The sequence below is a fragment of the Thermobia domestica genome, chromosome 1 (assembly GCF_964235325.1).
Source record: "Thermobia domestica chromosome 1, izTheDome1.hap1.1, whole genome shotgun sequence".
NCBI lineage: Eukaryota > Metazoa > Arthropoda > Insecta > Zygentoma > Lepismatidae > Thermobia > Thermobia domestica.
In genome coordinates, this window is record NC_137454.1 from 195,059,937 (window position 1) to 195,077,586 (window position 17,650).

General features: G+C 36.7%; 1 protein-coding gene across 2 annotated transcripts in view; it reads right to left on the bottom strand.

The window, feature by feature from the left end:
• Positions 1-516: 516 nt before the first annotated feature.
• CCAP (Crustacean cardioactive peptide) overlaps positions 517-17,650 on the bottom strand; it is a 305,737-nt gene continuing 288,603 nt past the window's right edge. For both annotated transcript variants that reach the window (XM_081734545.1, XM_081734535.1), the window contains exons 5-6: positions 6,161-6,253; positions 517-662 (exon numbers count right to left, since the gene is read on the bottom strand). In XM_081734545.1, the coding sequence (XP_081590671.1) occupies positions 636-662; positions 6,161-6,253 (120 nt within the window). In that variant the 3' untranslated portion in view covers positions 517-635. The remainder of the gene's footprint in view (positions 663-6,160; positions 6,254-17,650) is intronic.

The window sequence follows — 17,650 nt, forward strand, 5'->3', positions numbered from 1 at the left end:
TAGAAAACTTTTCTTTTAAAAAATAAGGGAAAAGCAGAGAATGATCTATTGCTTGTGTCAAGGCCCGACTTTATTTACAAAAATCATCTACATATTGTAAATACAAATCAAACAACTCAAAAAATATTTAAACACACATTATACACAAGATTTCATGTTAAAAGTTATGTTCTTTATACACTGAAAGCTTTAAATAATAACTGAAAAAAAATGTAATAACGAATGAAACAATTGCAAAACATTTCCTCCATTTTTCCAGCCACCTATATGGAAGATTTGTTTTAAAGAGGTAGGTTAATATGTGATAATTAATTTGTAATCTTTTGTGCATTCATGTGAATTTATTTGCTCTCGTTTTTGTAAAGAATATATATATATATTTCCTATGGTTTGCTTTTAGTGTCGATGACAGAAACATACACATACATATACATATTTACCAACAGAAAATAGGGGTCTATAATGGAAAGAGTATTATTTACTAATTAGTTTAAGAGAGGAATAATAAAGAGGGTCTAATTTTTTAAAGTTATATTTTATTTTCATAATTTATTTTTCCCCATGTTTTCTTTAAAAATTTATTCTTGAGATAAAACTTTGTAGAGCGTAGTCTGGAGATCCTCCCAATGTGAAGTCTACCGGCCACTGTTACTGGGTGCTTCCTGGAAGAAAAAACGAAAGCACTTTTTATTTTTGTTGTGCATTATAAACTACTATTAACTACATGAGATTTAGGGTTGAACATTTCCCGCCTTCAGTTAAGCGTGACGTGTAGGAAGGGGTAAAAGTGGATCTGAAAATGTAGGGTGACGCATGATGTCATGCCATCCCACGTGCCTTATCTTTGCACATTGTATTTTTTTTAAGAAGTGGAGGGACGGCCAGAGGTATTTTTTGAAAGTGGGGTAACGATGTCCACTGGCGTCCCCCCTCATTTTAACCCCTACTTGTAAGCAAACAGTTGTCAAATATCGTGAATGAAACGCGAAAGGTTTCAGGTGAAACAGCAGAGCAAACTTAAATTTGACAACTCTACGCTCCCGCACTGAGAAAAAGAATGTGTGTAGCGCACGTAAAATCGTATGTTACATTTGTAAATCTTGTAGTTTTTCGATTTAACGTACAGCAAAGTATAACTGAAAACACATATTTTATAATACTTTTGTATAAGTGTTCCATCTGTACGTACTTTCCGTATGGAACAATATATTCGGTCAGGATCTCATATACAAATGGACGTATATAACATATAGCTGACGAAGGTAACATATATATATATATGTTCATAATATAAGGAAGACTGTTAGATATCAGACATCCTGCAATGACATGATGTAACATCAAAGGGCAGCACCTATGTAGCATATGGATAACGTATGCTGCGTACTAATTTCTGTAGTAAGCAAGAGGATTACGTATGTTTGTACAATATACCGGTGTTCGGAGAGCGGATTTTTCTCAGTGCGTGACTCGCAGCCTGGATGACACATACAATTAACGTATTTTGATCTAGTACCTATAGATTAAGGTTCAAGCGAACCGAAATAATCCAGTTAATCATTGATAATCGTACAAGATGGCTTACTGCAGTGATCCTAATTGACCGGAGCAACTCACGCCACGAAAATAATCCAATGAATATCAAAAGAAAAAAAATAACTAGAGACGGCTATCAATCTTTCTTCAGTCAGTCAAAAAAAAAATGGACGCCCTAAATACCAACCTACCTTATGATTCGTTTTTTAATTACTTATTTGACAAACTAAACACAAATGAGGCTTATAAATCACAATCGTTCTTCCTGATTAGATAGTGTGTTTAAGTACTACATTATTATCCTCACCAGAACGATCGGCTGTGTATTTAGATGCCACTTCCGTCTTTAAAGGGTTAATAAAAAAGCTGTGTCATTTTAATCTGTGAGAGAGATATTTTCATAGAATAATAATATACAAATAACGTCCAAAACTAGAGTACTCATTTCTGAACATAGAATATTTGTGCAGCAAAAAACATCAATGAGAGATCAGGTAATCACTCCAGTCACTGAAAAAATAATATCTCAAGGTACTTCGCGAAGAAGTCCAGAAGAATTACACCAGTGTTACTGTTCTGCACGTGTGATAACTACTCCATAGCCTGTAGCTGGAGTCTTCTGTTTATCATAATAATTGCATACTGTTCCATGGACAAAATTGCAAACTAGAATGACATCTTTCTCTGGAAGTGATTGAGAAGTAAATTATTGATTCTGATTAATATATATTATCTGTTAGTATATTAAACTCCCTCGATCACCAATTTTCATTATGTATTAAACTTTAATAAACGTAAATCATCAACTTATTCATTACCATTATAAGTTTTATAAGAGTATAATATAGAGATAATTAACCTGTTTGAGAATCAGATTTATCAAGTAACTCACAGGTCAAATTTCAGCAAAGAAATTTACACTGATAACTTTTCTTTATGATAAAATAGGATATTTTCTTTTTTCTTTTTTTTTTTTTTGGGGGGGGGGATGGGGACATGGATATTTCGAACATATAACTCGTTTACAACATGGCTCACATTTCCAAATAATTTTTCACCTTGGATGCCCTTGCAAATAGCTTTCATATTTATGGATAAATGTTTTGTGCTTTTTGGTTTTTTATTTTCTGAAAAAAATCGTATTAGTCAGTCTGCAGATTGAAAGTCCTGGAGATAAATACAACAACAGTTCGGTAAATAAAAGGAACCAACACAGTTATTTTGTGAAGATTTGAATTACAAAGCATATAATGAAATAGACACTTCTTGTTAGACTTAAGTATATTAACGCTCGTAAGCGTAAATACTTTCAACAAAACAGGCAGGAAAATTGTGTGCTTTCTAAAAATGATAGCAGTATATTTTAATTATCTACTTTTAATAATAATAGTAATTTTAAGTTTTATGTTCCACGATTATGCCCCGAGGCTAAGGGAGATGGTGTTAATGAGGAGGATGATAGTGGAGTGAAGAAAGTAGGAGAAAATGGGATAACCCCTAGAAACCCCACGCACATACCACTAACTCCACTTTAGGAGAGCTGGGATCGAACCAGAGATCCCACGCAGCAGAAAATGAAATCTTTCAGTTTTACGTCCCACGTTTAGGCCGACAACGCTAAAGGAGATGATGATTATGAGAAATAAATGCAATGGTGGAATGAATAAACTGTGAGGAAACGGGAGAACCCCGAGAAAACCCCACGAACACGGTATTTGTTCACCATAAAGCCTAATTGACGCGAGCTCGGATCGAACCAGGGACCTCAGGCGCCAGAAGTGAACGCTTACCATTGAGACACCGTATCCCCTCCACGCACCAGAACTGAGCACTCTAGCACCAGGACCGTTTTATCCCATGGTCACCATGCTCACTTACCCGGAGGCCCCATGAATGAGCAGAACTACCAGCATTATTCACATGTATTTCGTGTACATTTTAGTCATAGGGGCTCTGCTATTACGAGGTCACTGTATCCCACTAAGCCACAACAATCCGGTAATAATAAAAGCAGTATTACATTAACTACTGTGTTATTGCTATTACTACGTATTGTTATAATGTTTTAAGCTCGTTAATCCTTTGTGCTTGTAATTAAAATTTTGTCTTTAAAATTCCCATGTGAACTTAAAAAGGGAAAAAATTCTCATGTGTTATTTATGTTGTTTAATTTTTTTTGAGATACAAAATACTATATAACCATTCAAAGAGTGCCACAATCGAAGAGAGGGTTAGATTTTTTTCCTTTTAATTTTATCAACTTGTAAGCGTGAGTGGGAATAAATTGTATTTTTTTAAAAAAAGATTGATTTTCCTTTAGGTTTTTGGTCTCATCAGTTTATTTTTTGTTTTTTTTTAAATATGGGGGCGTAATTGATTTTACCTCCGTTGTTGTTTACGTGGAGAACATAATCCTCCCGTTATTCAAGGAAAGTTGCACTTCTACAGGGAATAGAAAGGAAAAGAACGGAATCTATTTTAGTCAATGCAATTAACATTTTATATTTGTTCTTCCTTTCGAATAGTGGCATAGTTAAATGGAATATTTAACGTATCGGAAATATAGAAGGCATAATTACCGAGGTACATACATTTTAGGTGCCTAATATATATACAGGGTGTTTCGAAACAACGTCGACAACGTTTGGGAGGTGATTTCTGACACCAAGATAAGACAAAAAGTATAGATCAACTTGGGTGCACAAATGCTTCCTTTCGGAGTTATAGGCTGCCGAAAACATGAAAAAATCAACTTTAAAGGTCCATAGCTCCAAAACTATAAAACAATGAACTCGGGTCAAGACTTCACTTCGGAATTAGTACGTGCCCTATCCAAATATCCAAGTTTCAGAATCCTGAGATACTCACGCAACATTTTTATAGAGGGAGTTTGGCCATGAGCATATAATTTTAAGCACTCACCAACTAGCTCTATAAATATTGTTGCTTGAGTACAGGGGCGGATCCAGGGGGCACGATCGGGTCGATTGCCCCCCGCCCCAGAAGCGGAAACTTTCTTATTATATATATATATATATATATATATATATATATAAAACCCATCCCAAAGTTTGCAGCCCTTAAAAGTAGCAGTATGACAACCCACCACCCTCCAGAAGTCGGTCCTGGATCCGCCCCTGCTTTAGTACCTTAGAATTCTGAAACCTGGACATTTGTTTAGGGCACGTACTAGTTCCTAAGTGAATTCTTGACCCGACTACGGTAGGTCCCATAGTTTTGGAGCTATGGACCTTTAAAATTCATTTTTTCATGTTTTCGCCAGCCTCTAACTCTGAAAGGAAGCATTGGTTCACCCAAGTTTGATTATACTTTCTATCTTATCTCGGTGTGAGGAATCACCTCCCAAACGTTGTCGGTGTTGTTTTGAAATACCCTGTATATCTACCTAATTAAAATTTCAAAATTTTTACCTGTACAGTCAACAGCAAAAATTATTATACGGAGTCTACATGTTCTTTTATCACGAATTTAGGAACAAGTCGACGATTTTTTTAAATGTACTGAACGCTACCGTACTCTTTGTATATACAATACTGGAAATTATATTGGATGGTAGCCGCGGTGGCTCAGTGGGGCCGGTGGCAATAGCCGAGTGGTCTCGGGCGTTTTGCTTCGAATCATGAGGCACAATCCACCAGGGGTTCGAATCCCTCTGAAGAGCAATGTCGGAATTTTAACTCTCCTGGATCTTTCTATGTTCGTGTCCCTGTCGTGTTTGGATTACGCAGTATCTCGGTTGGAACAAACTTAAAAAGAAAGGTGGTAGAGCATTCACTTCTAATATGTGGTGTTCTTGGTTCGATCCTAGCTTGTGCCAAGTGGACTTTGTGGTGGGCAAACACTGTTCACGTGGGTTTGCTTTGAGTTCTCGTCTATCCTCCTACTTTATTCATTCCACCATTGCATTTATTTCTCATCACTATCTTCTACTTTAGCCTAGGCGCGGGACGCAAAACTGAAAGATTTCATTTTACTTTTTGAAAACTAGATCCTAATTGGTCAATTTGTGTAGAAGTACAGAAAAAGGATGTTAAAGGTGTTCACCCTCATTTTTGTTGGTTACTGTACCTGTAACTGAGTACATTCCTTGTTCCATGCATAGTGGATGCTAATTATGATGACTTTAATAGAATTGATATATCTTGTATTGAATTTAAAAGAGTTCATTTGTTATATATATATATATATATATATATATATATATATATATATATATATATATATATATATATATATATATATGATAAAAAGTACTTTCGGAAGAGGTACAACGTATTCTTCAAGGAACTCTACTAACGCATAATTACAAATAACATGTTTACCTTTAGTGCCAGAATTTTTAATGGAAACTTCCATCATCATATGCGTCAATTTTTCAAAGCATTTACTGGAGTTTTAATCACATCTCATGGCTTTAATTATATTTTGAGAATTATACCAGATAGAAAGTGAAAATGTTTGGCTAGAAATTCATATTCATATATATTGATATATATATATATATATATATATATATATATATATATATATATATATATATATATATATATATATATATATATATATATATACAAAATGAAGTATTTATATAGAAGTTCCTTACCTTCCTCTTCGTCTGTTTATTTGTTGAGTCCAAAGATTTTACTTGACCAAACGAACGCTTTTTTCTCAGACCAATAGGGACACCTTGTTCAGCCTACGACAATAATAATGATAATAAGTAATATTCCTCCTTTTAAAATATATAAAGTAAGATTTACACTCTGGAAAACAATGATAATAGGAACAGGTTAATTTTACAGCAATATTTCCGGAATTTTTCCTGAGTTCATACTAAACCTATATGAGTTTGCTAAAATTTTACTCAAAAAACAAGTTTAGAAATAAGATAATTGATGAGATAGATAATAGTGCTGAGATAGATAATTATTAATTTTAAATTGCATTTTTCAAAGTGATTACAAAGTGCTCCTCCAAAAACTTGTCCGTAATATTGGACCAACATTTCAAAATATCAAAGGTGCAACATTTCAAAATATGTTCGAATTTACTAATCCTTTAAAATAAACAAACCTTAATAATACAAATCAAAATCATTCACCGGGAGTACACACACACACACACACACACACACACACACACACATATATATATATATATATATATATATATATATATATATATATATATAATGTATGTATGTATGTGTATTTCAGGTTGATCAATTTACTCTCTCACGAATTACGTTATCATTACCAACGGTTTTAGCTGTAATTTTGCAATGGACAGTGGTAAAGGGGTTTCTTATCTTCATAAAAAACACGAAATATTGCTTGATATGTGAGTAGGATTCAAAAAAGAAATCACGCATCTCCCTTAAACCGGAGTGCATTGCATAACATTGGGGGCAGGCCCGTGCTGGCCCACCGGGATATCGGGACATGTCCCGGTGCGCCCTCCGAAGCATCACCTATAAATAAAAGGTACTAGTTTTTTTAAATAATAAATTCGTACAGTTGTTATTGTTAAAAAACCCGTGATAAGTACTGTGCGCGTTTAACATAAGGCACCCTTGTGAAACCACATCAAAGATAAACAGTTTTATTTATTCTTCTGTATGGCACAGTTCTGTACAGTGAATACATACTGTTACTGTTGGTAAAGAACCCGTGAAAAATACAGTGCGCCCTTTATTTAAGACGCCCTTACGAAACCACATCAAAGATAAACGGTTTTATTTATTCTTCTGTATTGCACAGTTCTGAACAATAATTGCGTACTGTTACAGTTGATAAGGAACCCGTGAAAGGTACAATGCACTATGCCAAACATCACATTATAGCAGGGACGGCATTAAGGGTGGACGACCGCCCACTCAATGGAAGGCCTCGCCCACCCATCCGCCCACCCCAACAGAAGTAGAGTAATGAAGGTAACATCCCGTACTTCAAAAGCAATATGTATTACTTTGGGTTGTAATGTAATATGTTCTACGACTCTGTTTAACTCTGCAATGAACAATGATTTTAGTACAGATACTTCAGATACTTGTAATAATATAATGATGCCAAAAGTCGTGATTAAAATTTAAAAAACGCGGGCTTTAAATTGCGGCACCTCGTGAACTACGAAGCCATGTAAACTGATTTCGTAGGGTCGGAAAAAATGCAAAAATAATCACTCGTAATTGCCGCAGACATATGAAACAAAAAAAAAAAAAAACTTTTGTTACTTAATATCTCTACTTGAATTTCAGTTATTGATATACGTGATTTTTATTCTTTTATGCATTATTAGTATTGTTGTTACTGTAAATTTCCTTTTAGGAAAGAAAACTAAGATTTCTCCCCCCACTCCTCCTCAAATATTCTGATAGGAAGAATATGTGTTTATTATTCTTTGAAGTCTATTATTTGACATCACAATCCATGTAAACCTTCCTTTCTAATTCCAGTTTTTACTCAAGGAGAAAATACCACGAAAAAATAAAACTCAGGTAAGATTTGTTGTGTATGCCGTGTGCGAGGTTGCATTGACGTGAAGGACATGCGTTTGCTCAAGTTGCCACGTTTCTTGTTCTTGAACGCAATGTGCAACGATTACAACATTTGGCCGTAGAATCGATATTAATGGTCATGGCTCTTTGGGTAAACTCTATGTAAACTAGACCTTCGCAGTCAAATTAAATAGTGCTCACTTCCTTCCTCAAAGATAGGACAATTTTGCATTTCTTCCGCAGGTGAGGATGTGATTCCATTGAGACTCTATTTATTTCCGTTGTGAAATATGGTAACCATGTCCTATCCTCAGTAATGGTGCGACATAGGAACTCATTGCATTGCATATATATATATATAATATACACTGACGTCTAAAATTCAAGCAGGGATGTGGTTTTCCCACAAATGTACCCATTATGATGCTTACGACCAAAACAATGTCATACACGAAGAAAAACAATAGCAGAGCCACCTAGTCTGCCCACGAATGACATATGTGAATTGAGCAGTAGTCGGTGAGGGAGGTTAGTGCAATTGGTGTGCGTGTGCATGATAAGTGGGCAATCGGCTACGCCTGCTTTCTTAAAAACATCGAAACAGTAAGTAAATATACATTGGTAGAATGGTACAAAGACAGCATCTGAATGAATTTGACCGTGGCCCCATTGTCGGCAAATTGGCAGAAGGACTGATACTAACCAGTGTGGCACGAGGATAGGGAATTCATCACAGCATAGTGTCAAGAATGCGGTCGAGGTACCAGACGACCGGAAATGGGCAAGAGGTGTAGGAGGTGATCGTCCACGATGTACTAACCCAGGAAAAGACCAATATTTGGTGTTAAGTGCGAAACAAAACTGTCGCAGTAATGCTCGGCAACTGATTAACTTCATTACAGCAGAGGGACACGTGTATCGCGCCAAACTGTAACCAGTCGATTACGTGCGGTAATACTTTATGCTCGTAAACCAGTAAAATATATCCCATTAACACTGCATCACAAAAGGGCTCGTCTGCGATGCTGTCAAGAGCACACTACCTGATCGGACTGGGATCAAATGATTTTTTTCTGATGAAAGCCGCTTCTGTCTGTCATCTGATTCTGGATGGTAGTGTATCTGGCGTGAATCTGGCACTCAGTACTAGAGATGCAAAAAAGCCGGCTTTTTTGAATCGATGTTTTTTTTCACATAAAAAGCCGGCTTTTTTGGGAAAAAAACGAGAATTTTGGAAATTTTGGCTTTTTTCAACTTCATGATTTTTCTATCTAAATAGCTTTCTTATAGTATATTCTATAGTTAGATAAGAATTCCATGACCTGAATGTAATATTTCGCTCTGAAATTCACCATCAAGATGGATGGAGCACATGTTTTACGAATTAAAGCTAACATGAAGAATGTAGTATTTGAGGGCAATTTTAGAGGCTATTTAACTTTATTTTAACTTTTGAGTTATCGACATCTTTTTTCTTCTCTAGTTTGTCATAGCTTCTAGCGCAAAAGTTAAACTTGCCCGTTTTTTTATTTATCCGTCAAAGCGTACGTTTTTCAATATATCCGTCAAACCGTACTTCCACATTTCTGTTATACTGTAGCTGTGAAGTGATTTAGCAATAATTTTCCGGACACAACCTTGAACACCAATTTATACAAATAATTAGTAGCGGATTTAGAAAAGTACTTTAGGAGGGTTTTTTCTGATTGTTTCGTTTCCTAAAAAGTCCTAATTTTATTTCGGAAGTGCTTGAAGTTTATGAGTACAGGCATAACTAATATTTCGTTTCGTTTATATGTTTAGCAATAATCTTCCTGATACAACTTTAAAAATCATTTTATACTGAGAATCAGTGGCGGATTTAGAAAAGTATTTTTGGAAGGGTTTCTTACTAATGTTTAGTTTTTTTAAACATTCGTAATTTTTATTTGACGGGAGCTTAAAGTTTATGAGTAAAGGCATAAATAATAGATATTTCGTTTGTTGCAGACATTCCGTAACTTCGGGGAACGGGCTTCAGTCCGAAAGACCGCCCCCTAACCTTCGCAAAACCGTCACTGCTGGTAATTAGTAATAATAACGATTTAAAAACAATAAAAAAGGAAGTCGCCCAACTCAGAGTACACGCACTATTTCTACATTCACAGATGGAATGAAGAAAAGCTTTGTCAGAATGGTTGAATCCCGGACTTCCCGATAGAAGCGCAAAAGCTAATCACTCAGTCATGTTTGTTGTGCAGTTGTATTTAGCTTAACTTAAATATATTCCGTAGTCCTTTTTTTTTGGGGGGGGGGGGAGTTCCGTAATGATATGTTGAATCCCTCTTGTTAAAAATTCAGAAAACTTGAGGATTGGGTAAACTGTGATGGTGGTTCTATAAAACTTAACTGTAGAATTTCAAGAATATACAGAACCAAAAGCTCTAGATGTGCAGCCTTTAAGTGTATCATATAAATCTAAGTATTTCTCTTATGTTTTATTTTAATTTTATTTTGTTTCAAAAAGAGGGTATGGAATATTTTGAAGTAAAAATACTACATACTATTTTGCTAGTTATTTGTGTAATCTTTAGAAAGAAGTGTTTACTTTTAGGGTTGGCTGATTTACACCAACTTTTTTTTTAATAACTGGTTTAAACCACAAAAATAAAAAGAATGAAAAATGCGAATCGTGTGAACTTCATGGTAACGTTTCCAGATATCAAACCACCTGCAATAGTTTTATTTCCCTTTCACCTTTTAATCAAGGTGTCCCATGTTCAATTCTCGGTCGAACCACAATCCTTCTTTCATGCGTAACCCAAGTAGCGATTCGGATGTCAGTTTAAGCGAAAGTCTTCTCCTTGATAACCTCGGTATTTCGTAAGGATGTTAAGCCTAAATATACGAAACAAACCAAATTGTATATTTCTACATGCCTAAATGCGTGTTGTTTTATAAAGAAGCCAATATTGCTTAAATATATTGATAGAAATTGGCAAAATTTATCGATTGCCTACGTAGCTTCCAACATTAGCTTGGATTGGACTTTCAATGATATCTACGTACCGGTACTAAATTTGTAATTTAATATCTCAGTTTTAGCGTAGTGATTATGGTACGTTGACCTTTAAATTTTACATGCAAAGCAATAACAGGATTTTCCCGTTATTGTCTTACATTTCAAGTAATGACGGGATTTTCCCAATGGCTAGGGCGGGAGATTCTCAACTTAAGAAATTTACTGACCGCACTTCTTTAAGCTTATGGGAGTTCTTCCGGCATAACCCCGCTGTTGCATAATAACATCAAGGCGAAACAAACTTAGGCTATTTCTGTGAATATGTAATATAAATACATAAAGCAAAAAATCTAAGTCAAAAAAGCCAGGTTTAAACCAAAAAAGCCTGGTTTAAACATCCCCCAAAAAACGGGTTTTTGGCATTTTCAAAAACAACCACGGTTCTTGCCAACTCTGCTTACTTTTGTATATAGGAGGTTAAAAATTTTTTATTATATACATTGGTTAATCCTGTGGAATTCATAATGTAAATATGTTGAAGAAAAATTGTTTGAAATATTTTTTCGAAATTCATAGTTTATTTTCGATGTTTTATATTATTATCACCATCAACCACTAATTAAATGATTTTTTGTGTTATAGAGAAGCGATACAAAGTCTGTTTTATCAATTTAAAGCAGTATTTTGAAAAAAGCCCAAAATTTCCGAAGCAAAAAAGCAAAGCAGAAAAAACCGAGTTTTTTTTTCCAAAAAAGCCGGTTTTTTTCCGAGCCCTTGCATCTCTACTCAGTACTACCAAGAATACATTGTGGAAACGAACAAACCAGTCGGTGGAATCATGGTCTGGGCCGGCTTAATAATGGACGGACGTAGTGAGTTGGAGTTTGCAGAAGGAGGGACTGTAAGTGGCGCCAGAAATAGTAATGATGTTCTACTCCGTCAAGTTCGTTTGTTTCGTGAAACTGTCGGAACTGTTTATTTTATGGACGACAATGCACGTCCACATCGTACTGCTGCCGTGGCTACCCTCCTTGAAGAAGAGAATATTCATCGAATAATGTGGCCAGCGTAATCCTTGGATCTCAACCCCATGGAGCATGCTTGAGATGCTCTCGCGAGATATGTTGCCGAACGTATACCTCCACCCAGCACTCTTTCAGACCTCCGACAGGCTCTCAACGAGGAATGGTAGGCCATGCCACAAGAACTGCTTGGTAATCTTGTTTCCAATATGGCACGTCGATGTCAATCGTGCATTCCTGTTCGAGGAGGGCATATTCCATACTGATAACTCTACGAGAATATTCTACTGTACTCGTCTTTGATGTATTGTGGACATAAGTTTCGACATTGGATATGTTTGCTTTTCATATTCATCATGTATGTTACTCTGTTTCTGTACTAGACACTCCGTGAATCCAAGGATTATAATTTTACCTCATGTATTGTATTTCCAACCCCAACCGACTCATAAACCTGGTATATTCAGGTCTTAGGTCACTTTATAGTTCGTGCTTAAGTCTTGGACAACAGTATATATATATATATATATCGGGTATTGCAAAATAAGTGTTACAACTCTTGGGAGGTGATTCCTGCCACTGAGACAAGAAAAAAAGTTCTCTTTAACTTTCTGCTATCGGACATAGTTTCAGATCTACAAGGTGCCGAGAGCGTGGGAAAATGACTTTCGGAGCCAATAGTTCGGAAACTATCCAACATAAAGAGGGCGGGTAAAAAATTCACTGAAGAAGTCATACCTGCACTAATAATTTTGTATGTTTCATAATCCTACCATGCACGCGCAAGGGATTCCCCAAAGGAACGTAGGGAGTCCCGGATAATCTGCCAAATGAAACTTGGTCTAAATGGATATGAATTGATAGGCTTTCTACCAGGTAACAATAATTCGTTTGTATTAAGTCGATATGTGGAACAAATACAAAATGGCAGACACCTTCATGCCTGTTGTGTGTGGTTGCATAATCGCTAGGTACGGATGCTGGCCAACAGTGACGTTCTGAGTATTAAGTGCACCGAATTTGTACTCAAATGCTTTAGAAAGACATCTGGAGTGTTGGGAGAACATAACAGATGAAGCATGGTGATTCACATGTATGGAAACACTTAACGAAAAATGCCCAGAAATGCACTCATACTCAGTGACGTGAGTGGCGTCAAGAACATGAAAGCCATTGCCAATTCACCAATAATATTCCCTAGGGCCGATGCAATATGACGTGCAGGTTGCATATCAATAAGGATGCATAACTGAGGCCAAGTTGAAATTGTGCAATTAGACTCACAAAGAAACTGGGTAAACTAAAGGAATGTCACTAATGGGATCGTATGATCGATATTGAAATGTGGCCAATGTGTGTGTTGATATCAACATGTAGCTAATGGACAAATATCAACATGTCGCACTACTTCTGGAACACCGTCTCATGTGCGAAAACTAGGAAAATAACGTTGTACATTCTGCTATTACATCTGGTGCACCTTCTGGTAGAACGTAACTAGAGCACGATTGTATCAATGTCCCTCTTTGTTTGGGACATTGTCCCACAGTCGACACATATGAAAAGAAATCTCTTAATGCATGGTTCAAATTCTGATAGAGCGTGAAAATAACAAACTTGTATCATGTCCCACGTCTTCTGAGGCATATGACGTACTCGAAATATAGGAAAATTCCAGAAATTCGTATCTTACACACAGTGCACATGCCAAGACAAAGACGAAAATGAACCGATTTGGCACATTTAACACTACAGCTGGAACACCATACATATGGAAAATAAAACGACGTGAGAAATAGAAAGAAACGTCTTAAAGCTCTGATTGTTTACAACTGTGCAGTACGAGTAACAAAATGAAACACACAAGTATGTCGGGAGGCTATACAAGAGGGATTGCCAAACAAAGTGTGTACTCCTCAAAGAAATGAATACAGAGAAAGTGAGGCTCCTTCGAACCTCAGGGCTAGAGTGCTTGCTTTTGCTCGCGTGGTCGCAGTTTCAAATCCTACTGGGAGTCCAAGGCCTCAGATTCAAGACCCGAGTAGTTATTTTCCTATTTTTCGCATGTAGGACGATGTCCTAGGAGTAATGGAACATGTTGACATTTGTTCATTAGCTACATGTTGATATCAACACACACATTGGCCACATTTCAATATCGATCATGCTATCCCACTAGTGACATTCATTTAGTTTACCCAGTTTCTTAGTGAGTCCAATTGCACAATTTCAAGTTGGCCTCAGTTGTTGCATCCTTATTGGTATGCAACCGTGCACATCATATTGCATCGGTTTGAAGGAATATTATTGGTGAATTGGCAATGGTTTTCATGTTCTTGACGCTAATCCTTACATTTCCGACGCTTTGAACTCACATTACTGAGTATGAGTGCATTTCTGGGCATTTTTCGTTAAGTGTTTCCACATATGTGAATCACCCTGTTTCATCTGTTATGCTCTACCGACACTCCAGATGTCTTTCTAGAGCATTTGAGTACAAATTCGCTACACTTAATACTCAGAATGTCACTGTTGGCCAGCATCCGTACCTGGCGATTATGTAACCACACAATGGGCATGAAGGTGTCTGCCATTTTGTATTTGTTCCACATATCGACTTAATACAAACGAATTATTGTTACCTGGTAGAAAGCCTATCAATTCATATCCATTTAGACCAAGTTTCATTTGGCAGATTATCCGGGACTCCCTACGTTCCTTTGGGGAATCCCTTGCGCGTGCATGGTAGGATTGTGAAACATACAAAATTTAATAGTGCAGGTATGACTTCTTCAGTGAATTTTTTACCCGCCCTCCCAGTGGCAGGAGTCACCTCCCAAGAGTTGTAACACTTATTTTGCAACACCCGATATATATATATATATATATATATATATATATATATATATATATATATATATATATATATATATATATATATATATATATATATATATATATATATATATATATGTTGTAACTTAATGTAGTAAACTTTGGGAGATGATTCCTGTCCCCGAGATAAAACGAAAAGTATAAACCAACCTGGGTGTAAAAATGCCTCGGAGCTTTGACCACCAGAAAATTTTCGGAAACATGCAAAAATAGCAATACTCGAGAACGACATGTCCGATCGAAAGCGTTGAAAAGGAAATGTCCATTATTTTTAGTCGTAGATTCCACTAATGTACAATCGGGTATAGTACAGTGGCGGTGAAAGGGTGACTCCTAAAGAAACTGTAGGATACCTTCGAGTATTTTATCAAACCTTGAATGAGGAAAATGAACAACTATCAAGTTCAAGATTTCAACAATCAAAAGCAATATTACACCGTTCAAATTAGAACACTTAGAATTCAAAAGAAAGATATATATACACATGTGTGATTAAATGAAAATAAATTTTCTAAAACACACAGGAACAATCACACTAGTAAATAAAGAGCTTTAAAACTTGTAAACTGCGCTATACCGATTGTGCTTAGCTTCTGAAAGTCTTTTGGCAATAAATGAGTAGCAACACGAAAAGCTCCTACACTATTTTACCAAATAGACCTAAATGTTAATTACTTTACTGGCTTTATACATATTTTTTGAAAAGTAATTCTATTCTTTACCCGTTCTCTGCCAATAGCAACTGTATGAATGTGTAATACAAAACTGGTATTTAGAGGAATTTTAGAAAAATATATCTCGTAGGCCGACTTTTATCAGGGCGCACTGTACTTTTCACAGGTTCTTTATCAACAGCCAGTATATGAATTTGGTTGGTATAAAGAAGAACAAGTGAAACCATTTATCTATAGGGGGTTGGTTTCTATACCCGATTGTACATTAATGGAATCTACGACTAAAAATAATGGACATTTCCTTTTGCCCGCTTTCGATCCGACATGTCGTTCTCGAGTATGGCTGTTTTTGCATGTTTCCGAAAATTTTCTGGTGATCAAAGCTCCGAGGCATTTTTACACCCAGGTTGGTTTATACTTTTCGTTTTATCTCGGGGACAGGAATCATCTCCCAAAGTTTACTACATTAAGTTACACACACACACACACACACACACACACACACACACACACACACACACACACACACACACATATATATATATATATATATATATATATATATATATATATACTGTTGTCCAAAACTTTAGCACGAACTATAAAGTGACCTAAGACCTGAATATACCAGGTTTATGAGTCGGTTGGGGTTGGAAATACAATACATGAGGGTAAAATTGTAATCCTTGGATTCATGAAGTGTCTAGTACAGAAACAGAGTAACATACATGATGAATATGAAAAGCAAACATATCCAATGTCGAAACTTATGTCCACAATACACCAAAGAAGAGTACAGTAGAATATTCTCGTAGAGTTATCAGTATGGAATATGCCCTCCTCGAACAGAAATGCACGATTGACATCGACGTGCCATATTGGAAACAAGATTACCAAGCAGTTCTTGTGGCATGGCCTACCATTCCTCGTTGAGAGCCTGTCGGAGGTCTGAAAGAGTGCTGGGTGGAGGTATACGTTCGGCAACATATCTCGCGAGAGCATCTCAAGCATGCTCTATGGGGTCGAGATCCAAGGATTACGCTGGCCACATTATTCGATGAATATTCTCTTCTTCAAGGAGGGTAGCCACGGCAGCAGTACGATGTGGACGTGCATTGTCGTCCATAAAATAAACAGTTCCGACAGTTTCACGAAACAAACGAACTTGACGGAGTAGAACATCATTACTATTTCTGGCGCCACTTACAGTCCCTCCTTCTGCAAACTGTAACTCACTACGTCCGTCCATTATTAAGCCGGCCCAGACCATGATTCCACCGACTGGTTTGTTCGTTTCCACAATGTATTCTTGGTGGTACTCAGTGCCAGATTCACGCCAGATATACTACCATCCAGAATCAGATGACAGACAGAAGCGGCTTTCATAAGAAAAAATCATTTGATCCCAGTCCGATCAGGTAGTGTGCTCTTGACAGCATCGCAGACGAGCCCCTTTGTGATGCAGTGTTAATGGGATATATTTTACTGGTTTACGAGCATAAAGTATTACCGCACGTAATCGACTGGTTACAGTTTGGCGCGATATACGTTTCCCTTTGCTGTAATGAAGTTAATCAGTTGCCGAGCATTACTGCGACAGTTTTGTTTCGCACTTAACACCAAATATTGGTCTTTTCCTGGGTTGGTACATCGTGGACGATCACCTCCTACACGTCTTGCCCATTTCCGGTCGTCTGGTACCTCGACCGCATTCTTGACACTATGCTGTGATGAATTCCCTATCCTCGTGCCACACTGGTTAGTCTCAGTCCTTCTGCCAATTTGCCGACAATGGGGCCACGGTCAAATTCAATCAAATGCTGTCTTTGTACTATTGTACCAATGTATATTTACTTACTGTTTCGATGTTTTTAAGAAAACAGGCGTAACCGATTGCCCACTTACCATGCACACGCACATCAATTACACTAACCTCCCTCACCGACTACTGCTCAATTCACATATGTCATTCGTGGGCAGACTAGGTGGCTCTGCATTTGTTTTT